General features: G+C 48.4%; 2 protein-coding genes and 1 long non-coding RNA gene across 7 annotated transcripts in view; 1 reads left to right on the top strand and 2 right to left on the bottom strand.

The window, feature by feature from the left end:
• The window catches only part of CEP250 (centrosomal protein 250), a 52018-nt gene extending 46338 nt beyond the window's left edge, over window positions 1-5680 (top strand). For 2 of the 3 annotated variants that reach the window (XM_049650875.1, XM_049650877.1), the window contains 5 exons: window positions 673-765; window positions 972-1131; window positions 2182-2264; window positions 3233-3295; window positions 5154-5680. In XM_049650875.1, coding sequence (XP_049506832.1) covers window positions 673-765; window positions 972-1131; window positions 2182-2264; window positions 3233-3295; window positions 5154-5411 — 657 coding nt within the window. In that variant the 3' untranslated portion in view covers window positions 5412-5680. Of the gene's footprint in view, window positions 1-672; window positions 766-958; window positions 1132-2181; window positions 2265-3232; window positions 3296-5153 lie in introns of those variants that run through there. The other variant, XM_049650876.1, reaches the window with a different exon arrangement.
• Window positions 200-1031, bottom strand: LOC125936673 (uncharacterized). The gene is made up of 2 exons (XR_007462093.1): window positions 908-1031; window positions 200-510 (listed from the first exon to the last, which is right to left on the bottom strand). It is a non-coding gene; the product is annotated as an uncharacterized LOC125936673 (long non-coding RNA).
• Window positions 5681-5763: 83 nt separating the features above from the next.
• LOC125936669 (CMP-N-acetylneuraminate-beta-galactosamide-alpha-2,3-sialyltransferase 1-like) lies at window positions 5764-15935 on the bottom strand. Of its 3 annotated transcripts, none has more exons than XM_049650906.1 (5): window positions 15026-15935; window positions 13935-14129; window positions 13735-13783; window positions 13515-13634; window positions 5764-7976 (listed from the first exon to the last, which is right to left on the bottom strand). In XM_049650906.1, exons 2-5 carry the CDS (start codon window positions 14126-14128, stop codon window positions 7917-7919), a joined length of 423 nt encoding a protein of 140 aa, XP_049506863.1. In that variant the 5' UTR covers window position 14129; window positions 15026-15935; the 3' UTR covers window positions 5764-7916. The 3 variants fall into 3 exon arrangements, 2 of the variants coding, with proteins under 2 accessions (XP_049506863.1, XP_049506862.1); XM_049650905.1 differs by lacking the exon at window positions 5764-7976 and adding an exon at window positions 12591-13013; XR_007462092.1 differs by lacking the exons at window positions 5764-7976; window positions 13735-13783 and adding an exon at window positions 12591-13013.
• Window positions 15936-17789: the final 1854 nt, after the last annotated feature.

Genomic DNA, 17789 nt, shown 5'->3' with positions numbered 1-17789 from the left:
GCAACTTGTCCAAGGTCATATGGCCAGTCAGTGGCAGAACTAGCTCTAAGGAGTCCGACTCTAGAACGCAGCCTGTTTACTGCTAGGCTCTTCCTGTCTCCCAGACACTCTCCACCCTCACACATACATTCATTTCCTCTTACCTGTCTCTCTTCTTGATCGTTACCATTTGTGTGACATATGGCACCTAGAAAATATCTAGCACTGGGGTCACCATTTATTAAGAGGGATTTAATGCCAAAGGCTCAATCTATGCTTCGTGGAGCATATAGTCATTTTACAAGTGAGGAAACTGGGTTTTGGAGAGTGCTTGTTTCTTGACCCAAGTCACATAGCCAGTAAGTGGTGACATAATGCCCAGCTCTACTGAGTCCATGCTGTCGTGTCTACAACACCTCAGTGCTCCAAGTTGTTGCTTAGCTTGTGGGAGATCTCAGATGAGCCAGGTTTTAGTCGTAGCCCACCATGTATCCTTGAAGAGACCCCTCTCTGCTTCTTTGCTTTGTCCATCTGTAAAATAAAGATTCTGCACTAGAATAGCTCAGAGTCTCCAGGAACAATAAGACTATAACCTGATGAGAAAATTAACTGGCTTTCATGAGGATGGAAGGTAGGGTGGGTCTGGATATGAGGTTGCCATGGTGTAATTTGCTCCACATCTTGATATCCCAGGATGAGTTGGAGCTCACCAGGCAGGCTCTAGAGAAGGAGCGACTCCTCAGCGCCAGCTCGACCAGCAGAGCAGAACGGGGGCCCAGAGAAGAGGTAGGTGTACAGCTGGAAGAGGTGAGCTGGAGGCCCAGTGGGAAGAAATGGCCAGGAGGAAGCTCCTTTACAGGGGGCTTGTCCCTCCCTCTTTTGGGAATTGGGTCCCTGAAGCTCAGACCTGTCAGATTGGTCCCTTTACCTGCTATCTATTCCCCATCTGTCTATGGGGCTGCCCAGGTGAGAGTCACAGGTCTCTCCTGCAGGTCTCTGGAGTGGAGGCTGAACCGAGTCCTGGGATGGAGGAGAAGCAGCTGTGGGGACAAAGGCTGGAACAACTCCAGCAAGCAGTGGCACAGCTAGAGATTGACCGGAGCAAGCTGCAGCGCCACAATGTCCAGCTGCGGGCCACCTTGGAGCAGGTAGGTCGTTTCTCCTGTCCTCAGCTCCCTCGTCTAGGGTCCGATGGGCAGGCATCTCCACTTCTTGTGTGGCCCCCAGAGCCGAGTGGTAAACCCTAGCCCAAGGGCCATATTTGGCTTGCTGCCCACTGCTGAGAAGAAAGTTTCATGGGAACACCACAGTAGTGGAGTTGAATAGTTGTGACAGATCTAAAGGCCCGCAAAGCCAAAACGCTACAGAAAATGTTTGCTAAGCCTACTCTGAAAGCCTGAGAGGCCAGCCCTACCTCCTCTGCCCCATCAGCACATCTCTGCTCTCAGGGCTGCCCTGGCATGTGCTCTCCTCAACCCAGGAGCTTACCTTCTCGTGGTTGCTGTCCCTGTGCTCACACCCACCCCCACACCAGCTTTCTCTCAAAAAAGGCACTTCTGGGGCACCTGGGTGGCTCAGTCGGTTAAATGTCTCGCTCTGTTTTGTTTGTTTGTTTGTTTGTTTGTTTTAATTTTTTTTTTCCAACATTTTTTATTTATTTTTGGGACAGAGAGAGACAGAGCATGAACGGGGGAGGGGCAGAGAGAGAGGGAGACACAGAATCGGAAACAGGCTCCAGGCTCCGAGCCATCAGCCCAGAGCCCGACGCGGGGCTCGAACTCACGGACCGCGAGATCGTGACCTGGCTGAAGTCGGACGCTCAACCGACTGCGCCACCCAGGCGCCCCTGTTTGTTTGTTTTTTGAGAGAGAGCACAAGTAGGGGAGGGGCAGAGAGAGAAGAGGGCTTTGCGCTGACAGCGGTGAGCCCGATGTGGGGCTCGAACTCACGAACCATGAAATCATGACCTGAGCCAAAGTTGGACACTCAACCCACTGAGCCACCCAAGGGCCCCAGGTATCTGACTCTTGATCTCAGCTCAGGTCATGATCTCAGGGTCGTGAGTTCAAGTCCTGAGTTGGTCTCCACTCTGGCAGGGGGCCTACTTAAAGAGAGAGAGAGAGAGAGAGAGAGAAAGGCAGTTCTGCTCCAGCCCCATAGCCAAGCCAAGCCCTGACTTCTCACCTGCATCTCGGCAGGTAGAGCGAGAGCGCAGGAGGCTGAAGAGGGACTCCATGCGTGCATTGCGGACGGGCATCCTGGAGGTCAGCGAAGCCACACAGCAGGTTTGCTTCTTTTTATTGACTGCAGCCTCCAGAGGATCAGAAACAGCTGCCTGCAGAGCATATCTCAGGCTACCCTCGCAAGGGGAGACGCCCACGTTAGCTGATCCAGATAGCCCCTCCTGGCTTGGTTCTGGCCAGCCTAGCACAGCTCAGTGTGTCCCGGACCCAGGAAGGGGTGGGGATGGAGTCATGGCTGGCAGCCCTGCATTATCAGAAACTCAGTAAGCCTTCACTGACGTATAACCTTCCTGCTCCCAGACCAGGGTCTCAGGCTTACCCAGGAGTGGGGCTCATCGGGCTTCTGGTTGGAATCCCTGGCATATGTGTGACGGGTGATGCTGGCCAGACCCTGAGGTGCCTTGGAAGCTTGATAGCAACTTTGTGGGCCTCTTGGATCTCCTCTCTTGTAGTACTGAATTTACAAGATTAGGGTCCATGGTACTCCCTTTTTCGGGTAAGGAATTGGGGGAAGACTCCCCAAACCAGCACTCTTTTAGCTGAGTTATGCCCATCAGTCAACAGCGCTGCAGCCTGTCAAGGAGAGACTGCTTCTGGTGGCTGAGCATCCCTCAGGCTCTCTGTCTCTCCCCCTTTATGAAAGCTTCCCAAAGGCAGGTACCCTGTCTTCCTTTCTGCATCCCTAGCTCACAGCCCAGGGCTAGCACAAACCAGATGTGTGGTGTACTTCTATAAATGAAAAGGTGACTCAAGCCAATGCCATTCAAGCCTTCTGGATGTTCAGCATCAGGTCTCCATGGGTGTCCATTAAGCTGGCTTGGGCCCTCCTGGGCTTCCTTGCCCCAGGGTCATGGTGCCACCTGGAGTCCAGTCTGGGTTCAGACACTTCTGAACTGGGACCATAGCCCTTGCCTTGGTCCCCAGGACTGGGATGAGCTGGCTGAGGTTGCCTAGAGAACCCACAGGGTGGGAAGGCTTGTTCCAACAGGAATGGCATTTATCTTCCATAGGATGCAAGAGGAGGACAGAAGGGCGCCTCAGATGCCAAGCACATGGCTGAATTGCAGAAAGAGGTATGTTCTGGAAGAATCAGCTTTCTAAGTCCCCTTTCCCTCTGCTGTAGACAGGCAACAAGGCATTAGTGTCTGCTGTGTGCTTGACCCTTTGTGCGCCTCCAGCAGGGGGAGGGGAAATGGTTTCTCCCTCACAGAACTTCAGTCTATGTGGAAGGCAAGAAGGGCCCAGTCCTGACTCAACCTCCCATCTGCTTAGGGCAAGAGTGGGAAAGGAAGCATGTTCCAGACCCCAGACTTCCAGGTTCCTCCTTAGGAAGGGAAAGGAGAAGGAAGAGGGCTGAGGGGCACACAGAAGATTCTAGGAGGAAAGACAAAAGCAAACAGAAGCATCCTGGCCTCCTGTGCCCTCAAATGCACCTTTGCAGGCAGAACTGTTGCCAGCACAGCAGGCAAAGTAGTCTGGGACCAGTGCCAAGATCCATACCTCAGCTCAAGCTGCCATGCTCAGGGAAACCGGTATTGAGTGACTTCTTGCCTCTTTGGCCTCACCTAGAGGTTCACCCTGTCTTTCAAGACCCAGGAGTAATAAGAACTGTGGAATTTTTATTTCTAAGCCTCTTTCAGGAATTAATAGTCACTACTGGCAGAACCTATCTCTACAGCTAGACTTGGCTATCACTCTGAATTCAGACAAAGCAGTCCTGAGATGGAGCCCGGACTAGGGTGAGGCAAGGGAAGCACGTTGGGTGGAGAATTTAAGGAGGTGCTCACTATCAACCTGGAGTCCCTCATTAAATTTTGTACCCCAGGAGCCTCTCTGCCTCACCCTAGTCCTGGACCTGCCCTGAGCTCCCAGTAACCACTTCCTGGTAGTTTCAGTGTACTCAGAGAAATGGAAGGGTTAATTAAGCAGGGATTCTCATCCCTGGCTGCACATTAGAACCACCTGGGGAGCTTTGAAAAAAATGCTGATGCCCAGGCCTCACTGCAGTCTAATTAAGTGAGAGTATTTTTTTTTAATTTTTTTTTAAGGTTTATTTATTTTGAGAGACAGACAGAGAGAGAGAGAGAGAGAGAGCATGAGCAGGGGAGGGGCAGAGAGAGAGATAGAGTGAGAATCCCAAGCAAGCTCTGCACTGTCAGCTCAGAGCCCTGCATGGGGCTTCAACTCACAAACTGCGAGATCATGACCTAAGCTGAAACCAAGAGTCGGATGCTTAACTGACTGAGCCACCCAGGTGCCCCAAGTCAGAGTATTTCTTAAAAGCTTCCAAAAGGGCACAGAAATACTTTCTGCAGTGATTAAAATATTCTGTATCTTGATCGGGATAGTGGTTATACACGCGTATGTACATTATGAAACATCAAAATTTACACTTAAAATCTGGGCATTTTATTACATATAAATGATCCCTCAATAAAGTTGATGAATAGTTTTGTTGCTGTTGTTTTTAAAGTCCCTATTTGAGCCCCCTGTGCAGCCACGGTTGAGAATCATTGGATTTTTCCATGATTCCCAGGGGCCCTTGCCCTAAACACTAAAGCCTGATCCTGAGATCTGTGTGTGGTAGTTGCTTCAAATGCACTGTCACAGGGGAGCCTGGGTGGCTCAGTCGGTTAAGCGTCCGACTTCAGCTCAGGTCACGATCTTGCAGTCTGTGAGTTCGAGCCCCGCGTCGGGCTCTGGGCTGATGGCTCAGGGCCTGGAGCCTGCTTCTGGTTCTGTGTCTCCCTCTCTCTCTGCCCCTCCCCCGTTCATGCTCTGTCTCTCTCTGTCTCAAAAATAAACGTTAATAAAAAAAAATGCGCAGTCACAAAAGACACAGGAGCAGAGCGGGAAGGCGTGGGGCAGCCTCGAGGCACTTAATTACTCTTTCCCTCTCGATTTTCCTGCCCCCCCCCCCCCCCCCCGCAGGTGGCCCTGCTGCGCGCCCAGCTGGCCTTGGAGCGGAAGCAGAGGCAGGACTACATCGCTCGCTCGACGCAGACGAGCCGTGAGCTGGCAGGCCTGCACCACAGCCTGTCCCACTCACTTCTGGCCGTGGCCCAGACCCCTGAGGCCACTGTCCTGGAGGCTGAGACCCGCAAGCTAGATGAGTCCCTGACTCAAAGTCTGACATCCCCAGGGCCGGTCCTGCTATGCCCCAGCCCTACCCAAGCCACCTCCAGGTAGCAGCCACAGCCAGGGCAGGATACGGACCGGCCAGGGAACACACACACAGATGGCTGCTATGTGGCCCAGGAAGAGGGAAGGAAGTCTGCAAGGCTGGAAACGAGGCAAGTTACACCTGCCTGTAGCCCACGGAGTCACCCTAGAGGAGTGCTTTGCTCTGGCCAAGGGACCTTTACTGCCTCTTGTCTAGAATGTATTATCCCAGCACTTCACCCAATCTTTCTCCTCCCCGTCAATAATAAACCCCAGGTCTCTGTGTTTGTTCTCTGCTGCTGTCTCCACTTGTGTCACTGGGTGGCAACAGCATGTCAGGGTTTCTGTTAAAGAAGAATTTCCTGAAGATTCCGGTCAGATGGCATGAATTTGTTGTCTGCCTGCATTCTGATAGAGAAGACTTATAGCAGATGCAACAAGTCAAAGCCCCTGTCCACAGGGAGCTGGAGTCCAATGGACAAGAACAGATGAGCACTCGTCAATGAGTCACAGACAGTACTGTGTACTGACTAGAAGTACGTAGGGGACTGGGGACTGAGGCAAGAAGGCACGAGCTGGCCCTTGAAGGATGGAGGAGTTGGCATGCTGGTGAGATTGGTCGGCCTGTGGCAGAGTGTGCTGGGGCCAAGGTTGGATGGGGAGGGAGGGAGATTATGGAGGGCCTTGGGATCCAGATTCGAACTCATGGATAATAAGGAACTATCATATGTTCTTGACTTAAAACCACTTCTGGGGCTTCAAAAACACTGAGTTGACCTTTGGCTAAAGTCAGTCTGTAGAGTTCAGACATTCCACGGAGCCTCATTCTCCTTCTGCTCTGGGTGAATGCCCTTGGCATCCCTTCCTGGACACACCAGCTGGAACCAACTCTGGTCCTCTGCAGTCCAACCACATGTCAAGCCAGTAAAGAGGATAGCCTATGGTAGAATTCGTCACTAATAGACTCACCCTGGTGGAGGCACCCTGGACTGAACCCAGTTCACAGACTTAAGAGTTAACTGTTGGCAACTTCCTTGAAGCCTAAGAGAACAGCTTCTCTAAAACAGCAGGGCATGGCCTTTCTCTGGCCCTTCAACTGATTTCCTTCTGGAATTCCTTTTCCTAAGCCTGAGGATGGAGCTAAGGCCAGTTAAAAATGCAGGGGTTTGAGGGCAGCACCGCATTCCCCCAACCTGTTTACTCAGGGCTCAGGCCCCATCTGTTTCATCACATCACACAGTAGACAGGGTGCTGTTCACCACTGCTGAAGTTTTGTTCTAAAAATTCATGGCATGGGACTCAGCAACAGACACTTAGTAAAAAGTTACAGCTTAGAGCTCCCCAGAATTGTATCTGGAGCCCCAGAGATGCTGGCCTGGACCCTGCCTCTATTCAGGTTCCCTGTGGCTCAGAATCCTCACCTGGCCTTTCCTATGCTAGGAGTTCTTAAGGACAAACAGGACTTCTCTTGGTTCCTTACTTTTTGGTCCTTCACCTCTGGTTCTCTAGCTTAGAGAAGAGTGTGGATCTTCTAGGCAGGACCCAACCTTGCCTAAAGGCATCAGGCCAGACCTTCCTTTCCTTCTCCACCCCACATGCCACAGCGAATCTGGTGGTTGGGAAATGTCTCTGACCAGCAAGGTCTCATGGATGCACTTGAGGATGGTGACATTGGTCACTAGAATCTGGGGGGAAAGGTCAGAGCTGAGGTCAGAGGCCTCCTTTCACAAAACTTTTCTCCTCTGTTCCAGCCTCTCCTTGTCTCCTTTGCTAGAGGCTGGTACAGAACAGAAAGTCTTGAGAGTCGAAGAGGACAAGAGCTGAGTCAGAGTCTGGGCAATGTTCCTAGGGAGTGCCTGGGTCTGCCGGGTGCGGCACCCCATTCTCTCAGTGAGCCTCCATAGTTTGCATGTTACAGCAACGATCACCAGAGCACAATTCAATTACCTTGACTCATATGCTTCCCTACACGGGACTAGTAGAAGCGTGAAGGCAGAAAAGCATGAAGTAGAGAAGGAAAAACTGGTTGTAGGTTAGGGAGGTGGGGAGTATACAGTCACACACTGCAGAGTGACGACAAGATCAACATTTACACCAAAAAGCCAGGGCTGTCTGCTCCAGGCCTGGGGCCTCCACCCTCACACCACCTGGTAAAAGATGCCCTTTTCCACCTTGGCTCAAGACCACTACAGTCCACCCTATATCTGGTGGCTGCGACAACACCAGCAGTGTGTGGATATTCTCTCCAGGTCATGGGCATTCTCAAGTGCATTATGTGCAGGTAGATTCTGTTTGTTGCCTTTGTTGTTCTCTGGACCTAAAACTGGGGCCTGGTTCATTCTGCAGAGATAGGAAAGGAAGTCAGGAAGGCTTTGGGGCTCACAGGCTGGCACTGCTCACCACCCTCACCCTCTGAGCACGGGTGGTGCTCCTCAGTGGATACTCCATATTGTGAAGACTTCAGATTCCCCGAGTTCCACGTTGCATAGCACAGGACTGGCATGGGTGAGTCTCAGGGCTTCGCTGTGGGGATCAGCTGAAAAGTTCCTCCTTGGCCAGCTGGAATGGGGTTAGGTCTCCTAGCATCAGTGCCTACAAAGAAGAGCACAGACCAGTTACCACTTCACCCCCATGTTCTAACACAGAGGAGGCTGGGCCCCATCAGAGTAGAGAAAGGAGTCAGGGAGGGGATACAGCCCAGAGCCCAGGAACTCTGGAAATCGTGGTCTCCGACTCCACAAGGAGCTTCGGGGCTCATCTGGAAGCGCTGGTCAAACTAGGCAGACACTGCTGGTGGAATCAGGCCATCCAGACGAGCAACCTCAGGGCCTCTGCAGCTCTGGGGCCAGTAGTAGAACTTCCAGAAGTACCAGTGGAGGGGGGGATACCTCACCTACAAAAGCAGCAAGGCAATCTGCAGCCTAAGACTTGGCATGCAGGCCTCATCTCAGCCCATGGAACAGGTCCCTTTTCAGCCAGATGGTTGGTTAGTTGTCTGGTCTTAGGACAGACGACACCTTCAGCTGCCTGCCCCCGATCCCTGCAATACCTCACCTCCTCCCTCTGGCCCACTAAACACCTATTCACTCCCCAGGGCTGAGGATGGAGCAGCCGAGCTCTGTGCAAACACTAGGCCCTGCAGAGCCGGGGCAGTGGTGTGCGGAGGCAGGGAGCAGAAAGAAGCAGGGGCTGTCGGTGTGCTGCAAGCAGTGATCCCTCAGGCGCAGTGGGGAAGACATGCAGACTCGGCTCTGCTCACCACACTTAGAAAGTAGGCAAGGGAGGAGGAAGTCCAAGAACATGGTGTCTCAACTTGGGGCCCTAGAATTTACTCCCTCTACCCTGCTGAGACCAGGGGTTGTCCAGACCCCGATGGAGGTGAGGATGAGAAGAGAGGCTCCTCCAGAGAAAGTAGGGCTGTGCTCCCACTTCATTTACATCAGTCGCCTGTCACAGTATACACATTTTGACCTCTTTTCTCTTGGTCCTTTGTTAACCAATGCTACCAGCTCTTTATAGCCTCCATAGGCCCTGAAACCTGACACAGGTGGGATGGCTTGGAGGTAAAAAGGTGAATGGGTCAGTGATCAAAGAGAAATGAGCCTCTCTACTAGGGCTGTGCGATGTGCTCCTCAGAGTGGGTGCTCTCTGTTCCCAGCACATGGCCATATGTGTGGACGTAGGGAGGGAGAGAAGAATAAGCATTCAAATCTGGTTCTTTTTAATGTCTACAAGTCCTTGAGGTGAGGGAATCTGGGAAGGCTTATACCAGTGCCTGATAATCCACACATCTCTCCTGGACTTCCTGTCTTAGTTTCCTGTTATGTCTCCTAGATCTGAGGATTCCAGCCCTACCAGTCAGATCCAAGGGTCTAAGGCTTGTTGCTGGCCAAGAATAGCCTCACATTCGAGCTGGCCAATTCCCTTGCCTTCTGCTGTTGCATTGCGGCTCGACATGTCAGGCTGCAGCCTTTAGAAGTAACTGCCTTCCCTGTATAAGGGCCCACTTCTTGTCTGCCCAACTCCAGATACAGAATCCTTACGGATAAAATGGCTGGTTGCTGCCCCTTGCCCTGAATCCAACTGTCCATTCACTTGGAAATACTCATTAAACCTGTGTGTCATGAAGCACCGTAAAGAGGAGCTCTTCTCCAGGGGGGACAGAGTCTGCACCTAAACAAACACTTGCAGAATGACCTGGATGTCCAGAAGAGACTCACTGGCCACTCAAATGAAGCCAGAGGAAGTGTCACAGAATATCCTGGAGGCAGAGAGGCCTGGAGAGCCCTTTCAGAGTGTTTTTAAGCTGATCGGATAGATAACACTGCGTTTATGGGGTCCAGAGGTGTGCCTGTGGGTCCCAAGAGCGATAGCAGGCTCTTGGAGCTATACCAGCTAGCCTGTTCAGTTTAGATCTTTCCTACTAGAGCTGAAGCATCAGCCACAGGTGAACTTGATGTTCAGCCCACAAGCCTAAAACCCACCATTAAGGCCTCATTCTTTTCCCGTGGGGCAATGCATAGGACGAGTGGCTGGCTGACTCAGACACCAAACACTGGGAAAAGTAGGAAGCTATAGTCACAGACTTCAGCACCACATAGCCCTGGCGGCCTCCATCACAGCTCCATAGTCACCTGCTAAGCCCTACAGGGTGCTCCACTAGAGGCTGAGTGGAGGGAGGGGAGAGGCAACATTTAGTGTATCCTGTGGCCTCCTGGAGAAGGGGTTGATGCTCAATGGGGTTCTTCATGCCAGCCCAGTATCAGGACCCCACCACACAAGTCACATTGTGAATTCCTGCATGGAGGCCTTGTGGGTAACCGCCTTCACCTTGGCATTCACCTCAGGGTCCAGCTGGCAAGGGTGGGCTTGGCAATCAAGCATAATGGGGACAGGAATAAAGAGTGAGAATATGTGCCAAGACTAATGTGGTGCATCTCTTAGAGATGGACGCCATCTATTGCCAGTGTGGGGTTGTTAAGCATAAGGCAGAAAAGGTAAAGGAAGAGACTTTGGCCCCTCTTTTTAAAAAAATTTTTTTTTCTAATGTTTATTTTTGAGAGAGAGAACGAGCTGGGGAGAGGCAGAGAGAGAGAAGAAGCCAGGATCTGAAGCAGGCTCTGCACTGTCGGCACAGAGCCCGATGCAGAGCTCAAACCCACAAACTGTGAGATCATGACCTGAACCCAAGTCGAACACTTGACTGACTGCGCCACCCAGGTGTCCCTTTTTGACCCCTCTTGAGGAAAGAATCTACAGGAAAACTTTTTGATGTGGTTAAAAGTAAATTTCTATCTAACCAAACTTTTTTTTGTTTGCTTCTTTTATTTAAAATGAAACCAATGCATGTACATGGTTATAAAATGAAGTAGAAAAGAAGGTAGCAGTTTCCCATCCAGTTTTTTTCAACCTCTCTCCAGGGGCAACCAATTTTTTAAGACTCTATTTATAGGGTGCCTGGGTGGCTCAGCCAGATGAGCATCTGTCTCTTGATTTTGGCTCAGGTCATGGTCCCAGGGTCACAGGATCAAGCCCACATCGGGCTCCACAGTGAGCTTGGAGCCTGCTTGAGATTCTCTCTCTTTCTCCCTCTGCCCCTCTCCCGAACACTCTCTCACTCTCTCTCTAAAATAAAAAAATTTTAAAGACTCTATTTTTACACTTGACCTTATCCAAAAGGCTGAGAAGCGATAAAGACTCTATTTTTAGAGTGGCCAACTTTATTCCTCTAAAGACCTGTAATATGTTTTATGATGTCATAATAGGTCCAGTATCCAGAATAACATGGTAATAGGTAGTAGCACTGCTCACACCTTTGGGGATTCTTGGGCTCTGGCTCCAAACTAGACATCCCATACACCTCAGTGCCCTTGGGGAGGCAGGTACGTGTGCTCTTGGCTGTATGAGGGATATTTGCATTATGTTAGTGTGTGTATGTGCTTTGGGGGCAGCCAAGGAGGTAGAACATAGTGGATATTTGCTTTGTATACCCAGCAACCAAACACCCTCATTAGCGGAGGCTATTTGGTTACCCTGAACTACTGTTTCTATAAAAACAGCAGGATAAATGCTCCCTCTCCCCCGAGTTGATGGTTTCCTCTAACGAATTGTTTTTATTTCTGAGTATCATTATGGACTCAAGGATTCTTTGTATATTCACTGTGATTCCATCATGACAATGGCTGTTTTTAATGTTGAAATCTTCCCAACTATGATGTCTAGATTTTCCTGGTACTTTTCCTCTACAGATCTAGAATCGTTTCATGGGAAAGAAGTATTTAGAAAACAAAATCTGAGTTCCAGGATTGATCATTTCTACAGATATGTTATGGCTTTTAGACCATTCAGATAACAGAGCAGAAAATGTATTTGGAAAATTGTGAGTTTATGGTGATGTGGGTTGCACAGCAATGTGAATGTACTTAGTGCCACTGAACTATACACTTTAGAATGATAAAAATGTAAATCTTACGTATATTTTGCCACAATAAAAAATAATTTAAAAATTGAGTTTATAATATTTCCAGTTTGAATTTAATGTCACAGAGTTTTTACTATACCTGTTTGACTTTGTATTTGGTTCCTAATAATATTAATATAATTACTTATTTACTTTATTCCATGATACCCATTATATAGTTTCAAAAATAATACTAATATTATAATAAATCTGCTAAGTGAAGTGAAAATTTTTTTCAGTGCTTACTTATTTTTGAGAGAGAGAGAGAGAGAGAGACAGAGCACGAGTGCGGGAGGAGCAGAGAGAGAGGGAGACACAGAATCTGAAGCAGGCTCCAGTCTCTGAGTTGTCAGCACAGAGCCCAACATGGGGCTCGAACTCACCAGCCATGAGATCATGACCTAAGCTGAAGTTGGACACCCAACCGACTGAGCCACCCAGGTGCCCCGCTAAGTGAAGTTTAAATTTTCTTTATAGTTCTTTTTGTCTACAGAATATATCCTGTAAAGGATACATAGTGTATTGAGTTCCAAAGGAACTTGAAATAATTCTTTTCCCTGGTGCTTATATTAGCAATCTGATAGGCAGTTAGGTCCATTTGATTTGTTCTCAACTTTAGGGTTTGCTTTTTCCTCTTTTTCATTTGATTATATTTTTTGGTTATACACACACACACACACATATACACATATAATGTGACATATGTATATAAATGTCATATGGGGACATGTTTGCTGTATATACACACACACACACACACATACACACATACACACATATAATGTGACATATGCATATAAATGTCATATGGGGACATATTTGCTGTTAGAATGCAGCCTTTAATACCACCAGGAATCCATTGGGAGGAATAAGCTACAGTTTTATTTAGCAGCAGAGTGATTTATATCCAGGGTCAACTAAAACCCTAGTCCCTCTCTGATACTCCATGGTCCCCTTGACTACCTGTCAGTCTCCTGGGGCTTCCAATGGGCTGAACAGGCTGGAAAACATCTCAGTTGTAGACAACAACTTTCCCCTCACACTCCAGCTTAAAGATGACCTTTTGCTCTTCTTTGAAACTGTGCATGTTACTCTTGAGCCAATATTTATCATCCCAGTAATGGGACAACCTCATGAGCTTCTCTGTCCCAAAAACCAAATAAGGATACCTGGGAAATAGGATATGACAGGAGAGGGGCACAGGGTCACAGCCTGGATCCTGTCCTGCCTCCATGCCCACCAATCATCCTTTAGCAAATATTCATTTAACATCTAGTGTGATAGTCTTCCTTTTGGACCTCGGAGGAGAACAGAGCTCACCTTCTCCAGGGAAGACACACTCTGAACACACAGTATGACCCCGGAGCCCAGTAAAGAGAGTGTCAATGAGTTGTTCCTGATTATATTGGAGGAAAAGAGGATTCCCCAGGGAAACAAGAGAAGGGCATTCCAGGCAGAGGCAGCAGTGTGTGAGAAGGCAGGAGGGATCTAGTGTGTTTGGGGAATGCCAAGAAGCACAGTGTGTGTTTAGGGAGAGAAGGCAGTGGTGGTTAGATCATGAAGGGTCTTAAAAGCCAGGTAAAGAACTTTAGACTCAACCTGAAGTCCCTGGGAAAATGGACATTTTTGGCAGAAGGATGAAAGTCAGTGAGTTGAAGAAGTTGTCTTACCTGGTCACATGTGTGCAGGGCATACAACAAACCCACGAACCCCAAGGATGGAAACCAACTGTGTTTCCCCAGCCAACAATGCTGGACATACTGGAGAAAGTTGAGGCTGATCACCAAGACCTAGAGAATATAAGGGAGAGTGCTGACCTGAAGGGCATCCGGTGGCTGCCCACAGCCACATCATCCTGCTCCTCCCCCTTTACCCTCCTGGACCCCTCACCTTGTCTTTGCTCTTGTTACTTCCACCGGGGACCTGGACTATCTGAAATCTAAAAAGGGATTGGGATGTGGGAATTTTAGAGTCATTTGACACAGAAGCCCCCAAGCTTAGGTAAGCCTTGAGGGTGCCCCAAAATTCAGCAAGGGTCCCTCTGGAGTCCCCACTGTCACCCTCTGCAATGGCTCCACTCACTGCCATACCCAGGGTTTACTGGGCTTCTGAAGCTCTGTTCCCGCAGCACTTCCATAAACCACTTTAGACCAGATGAATTCAGAGGAAGCAGCAGCAGTTGGGTGCCAGGATCCTGTGCGCTAGCCATCTCAGGGTACATAATGCGCATGGTGGTTTTGTTCCCCACATCCATCTCAAAGCCTTGGACAGGGGCCTGGTTCATCCTAGAAAGGAGAGCAGAGTGGAGATTTGGGGGAAGAAGGGGATTTGGTCTGACCTTCCTGGTCTCCACCTCCTACTCTGCACCTACCTGAGGACCATGCCATGTTGGTTAATCCTGAATCCATGGCCAGAGCCCCATAGGAACCTTGAGTTTCCAACCACTGCACAGGTCCGACAGCTGGGCCCTGCATAGCCCTGTGCATGTCTGGGAGACTTTTCTACTGGCTGCTGGTCCTGATCCTCAAACTCTTTCTTTGACTTGACACCCTGAAGTTCAGAAAAGCATAGGAGGGAGGAATAGGGGCTCATCTCAGACTCACTATCTTTGGAAGAAGATTAGAGCTTGGGACCGTGAAGGGAGAGATGGGCAGAGCATGGTGTTGGGAGCAGGGACTGGACAGAGACCAATACTGTGTACTGACCAACCGCAATATCAGAGCATCAGAGGACATGGGCTCTTCTGACTTCTGCACAGGCTCAACGGCCCTTTCGAAGCATTCATCAAACCAGTCAGATCCTCCACGTGTGTGGAGGCAGGCAGGGCACTCGAAGATCTCAGATGAACACATACACTTTCTGAAAGATCTGAAGCATTGGCAGGATTCTGGCCTTGACTGTATTCTGGCCTTTTCATGGAGGTCATTCTGGCTGAATTCCTGGCTCAGGAAGGAGGCTATCAGCCACAATGTAAGCATACAGGCAGCTACCAGACTCCGCTTCAAGTATCGAACCCTCATCTCTGGCATCCACGATGGTGCCCCAGCAGACAGTAGTTTAGCTCTGACACCTGGTACTGGGAAGGAGGAGGGGCTGGGGCCAACAGACCAGTGCCCCCTGTCCTGATGGCTTCCGTTCCTCCCCTAACCCTTCACACCACATCTCAGTCCCAACACCTCACCTCTTGCTTCCTCAGCCACCTGCTAAATGCTAAAAGGAAATCTGCTAAGGCCTGGGGTGGAGGTTGAGAAGAAGGGAGAGGTGACACCTGTGTTCTGTGGTCTCCCAGAGGAGATTGATACCCATTGAGGTCTTTCACGCCAACCCAGTTATAACAGGGACCTCATCACAGACACCACATTGTGACCTCCACTATGAAGGGTTATTGGCAAGTCCCCCTTCTTCACTTTGGCATTCAGCCCAGAGCCCAGCTGACAAGGGAGGCTTGGAAGTCAAGTGTCAAGGGAACAAGAGGGTGAGGAGGGAATGGATATGTGCCAAGTCTGATGTAGACGAGCAGGAGACAGAGAAGGGAAAGGAAGGGCCGTTTGGAACCATCTGGGTCAGAGAAAATTTATCATATTGACGAATTCATGATAGATGAATACTTGGTCTATTTAACCCTTTTTTAAAACTTTTTAATGTTTATTTATTTTTGAGAGAGAGACAATGAGTTGGGGAAGGGCAGAGGGAGAGAGAGACACAGAATCTAAAGCAGGCTCCAGGCTCTGAGCTGTCAGCACAGAGCCCGACGTGGAGCTCAAATTCACGAACAGTGAGATCATGACCTGAACCTAAGTCAAGTGCTTAACCGACTGAGCCACCCAGGTGCCCCTGGTCTCTTCTACTCTTAAAACCTCTCAAGCATTGAATTCATTTTCTTTTTGACAATTATCACCAAGGTAAATACCCGCAAATTATTTTTTCAAAACAAAACCAAAACAAATCACATTGTCCACAAAGGCTTTTAACATGAAGCAACTGCCCTTATTCCTCTTTACCTGAGGCCTCTCCTCAGAGGCATCCTCTTTTTTTTTTTTAATTTTTTTTAATGTTTTTTTTATTTTTGAGACAGAGAGAGACAGAGCGTAAGCAGGGGAGGGGCAGAGAGAAAGTGAGACACAGAATCCGAAGCAGGCTCCAGGCTCTGAGCTGTCAGCACAGAGCCAGATGCAGGGCTCGAACTCCAACTCACAGACAGTGAGATCATGACCTGAGCTGAAGTCGGACATTTAACCGACTGAGCCACTCAGGCGCCCCAGAGACATCCTCTTCTAACTGTTCTTCAACATTTGCTTCCGTATCTCTAAATGATTTAAAAAAAAAAAAAATTGAGGGAGGGCACCTGGGTGGTTAGTCGGTTGAGTGTCTGACTTCGGCTCAGGTCATGATCTCAAGGTTTGTGAGTTCGAGCACTGCGTCGGGCTCTGTGCTGTCAGCTCAGAGCCTGGAGCCTGCTTGGGATTCTGTGTCACCTCCTCTCTCTGCCCCTCTCCCACTTGTGATCTGTCTCTCTCTGTCTCTCAAAAATAAATAAATGTAAAAAAAAATGATATGCTCATACCACTGTATCATGATACTATGTGTACTCTACCCGCTATATACATCATATCATTATGTTTAGTAGTACCCTCTTGGTTACTTTGTAATTTTATATAATGGACCCTAACATCTATTTCTCATTCTGTAGCTACAAGACAAGATTTCTTGAAGCCCTTCTCTCTGAGAATGTTGTGCCATACACTTCTATTTGTCAATTATCTTCCCTTTACACGTCCCAACATTGGTATTTTGAACTTCTACATCAAGGATAATATTTACATTCTGTTGTGTCATTAAGCTTCATGTGCTTTGTCTCTAGCGGTGCTATCCCAAAGAAATATGTGAACCAATATTTAATGTCTAAATATTGTCATTTCAACATGTATGCAATATAAAAGTATTATTGAGATATTTTGCATTCTCCTTGCTTGAAACTTAAGTCTCCTTTTTTAAAAAATATATTTATTTTGGGGAGAGTGCAAGCGGGGCAAGAGGCAGAGAGAGGGGGACAGAGAATCCCAAGCAGGCTCTGCACTGACAGGCTGACAGCAGTGAGCCCAAAGTGAGGCTTGAATTCATGAACTGCAAGATCATGACCTGATCTGAAGTCAGACACTCAACCGACTGAGCCACCCAGGCACTCTGAAACAAAGTCTTCTAAATCCAAATTGTATTTTACACTCACGATATATCTAAATTTGAGTACTCAGTTTTCATCAAATACATGATCTATACATTTTATAAAATTTTATAATATAAAAAGTAGATTTACATATCCAAGTTATAACAAGTATACTTAAAGGTATACTTAACTGAATTGTGTTCACTTTTAAATTCAGACTAATGAAAATTTTTATTTCTTACTTGCACTAGCTACATTTCACATGCTCATCCACCATATTGGATGGCAGAGAACTATAGTCCCTAACTATATAGAACTATATAGTCCATAACTATAGATTCCAGAAGTCCAAATTCTATTATCATGTTCACATTATTGTGACTAGACAAATATTGTTTCCTATAGAGTCTAGTAGTGAACTAGGACTACTTTCCTTTTATATTTTTTTATTTTTTTTAATGTTTTTTATTTATTTTTGAGACAGAGAGAGACAGAGCATGAACAGGGGAGGGGCAGAGAGAGAGGGAGACACAGAATCCGAAGCAGGCTCCAGGCTCTGAGCTGTCAGTACAGAGCCCGACACGGGGCTCAAACTCATGAACCGTGAGATCATGACCTGAGCCGAAGTCGGACGCTTAACCGACTGAGCCACCCAGGCGCCCCAAGGACTACTTTCCTTTTACTGTTCATTATAATTTCCTAAGAAAGACTATATAGAAGATAAACGTTTTGAATCCTTGCATGTCTAGAAAAGCCATTATTCTGCTTACAGTGGGTAGAA

The sequence above is a fragment of the Panthera uncia genome (assembly GCF_023721935.1).
Source record: "Panthera uncia isolate 11264 chromosome A3 unlocalized genomic scaffold, Puncia_PCG_1.0 HiC_scaffold_11, whole genome shotgun sequence".
Classification (NCBI taxonomy): Eukaryota; Metazoa; Chordata; class Mammalia; order Carnivora; family Felidae; genus Panthera; species Panthera uncia.
The sequence above is the reverse complement of the archived record's forward strand: the minus strand, read 5'-3'. Positions and strand labels throughout refer to the sequence as shown.

Bases quoted from the DNA above. Each gene is read 5' to 3' on its own strand.
- LOC125936669 (XM_049650906.1), bottom strand. From the start codon at position 14,128: ATGAACCAGGCCCCTGTCCAAGGCTTTGAGATGGATGTGGGGAACAAA. The intron at 13,784-13,934 runs GTATGGCAGTGA...ATCCCTTTTTAG, and splicing joins AGAAGCCCAGTAAACCCTGG to ATTTCAGATAGTCCAGGTCC. The intron at 13,635-13,734 runs GTGAGGGGTCCA...TATATTCTCTAG, and splicing joins GTAACAAGAGCAAAGACAAG to GTCTTGGTGATCAGCCTCAA.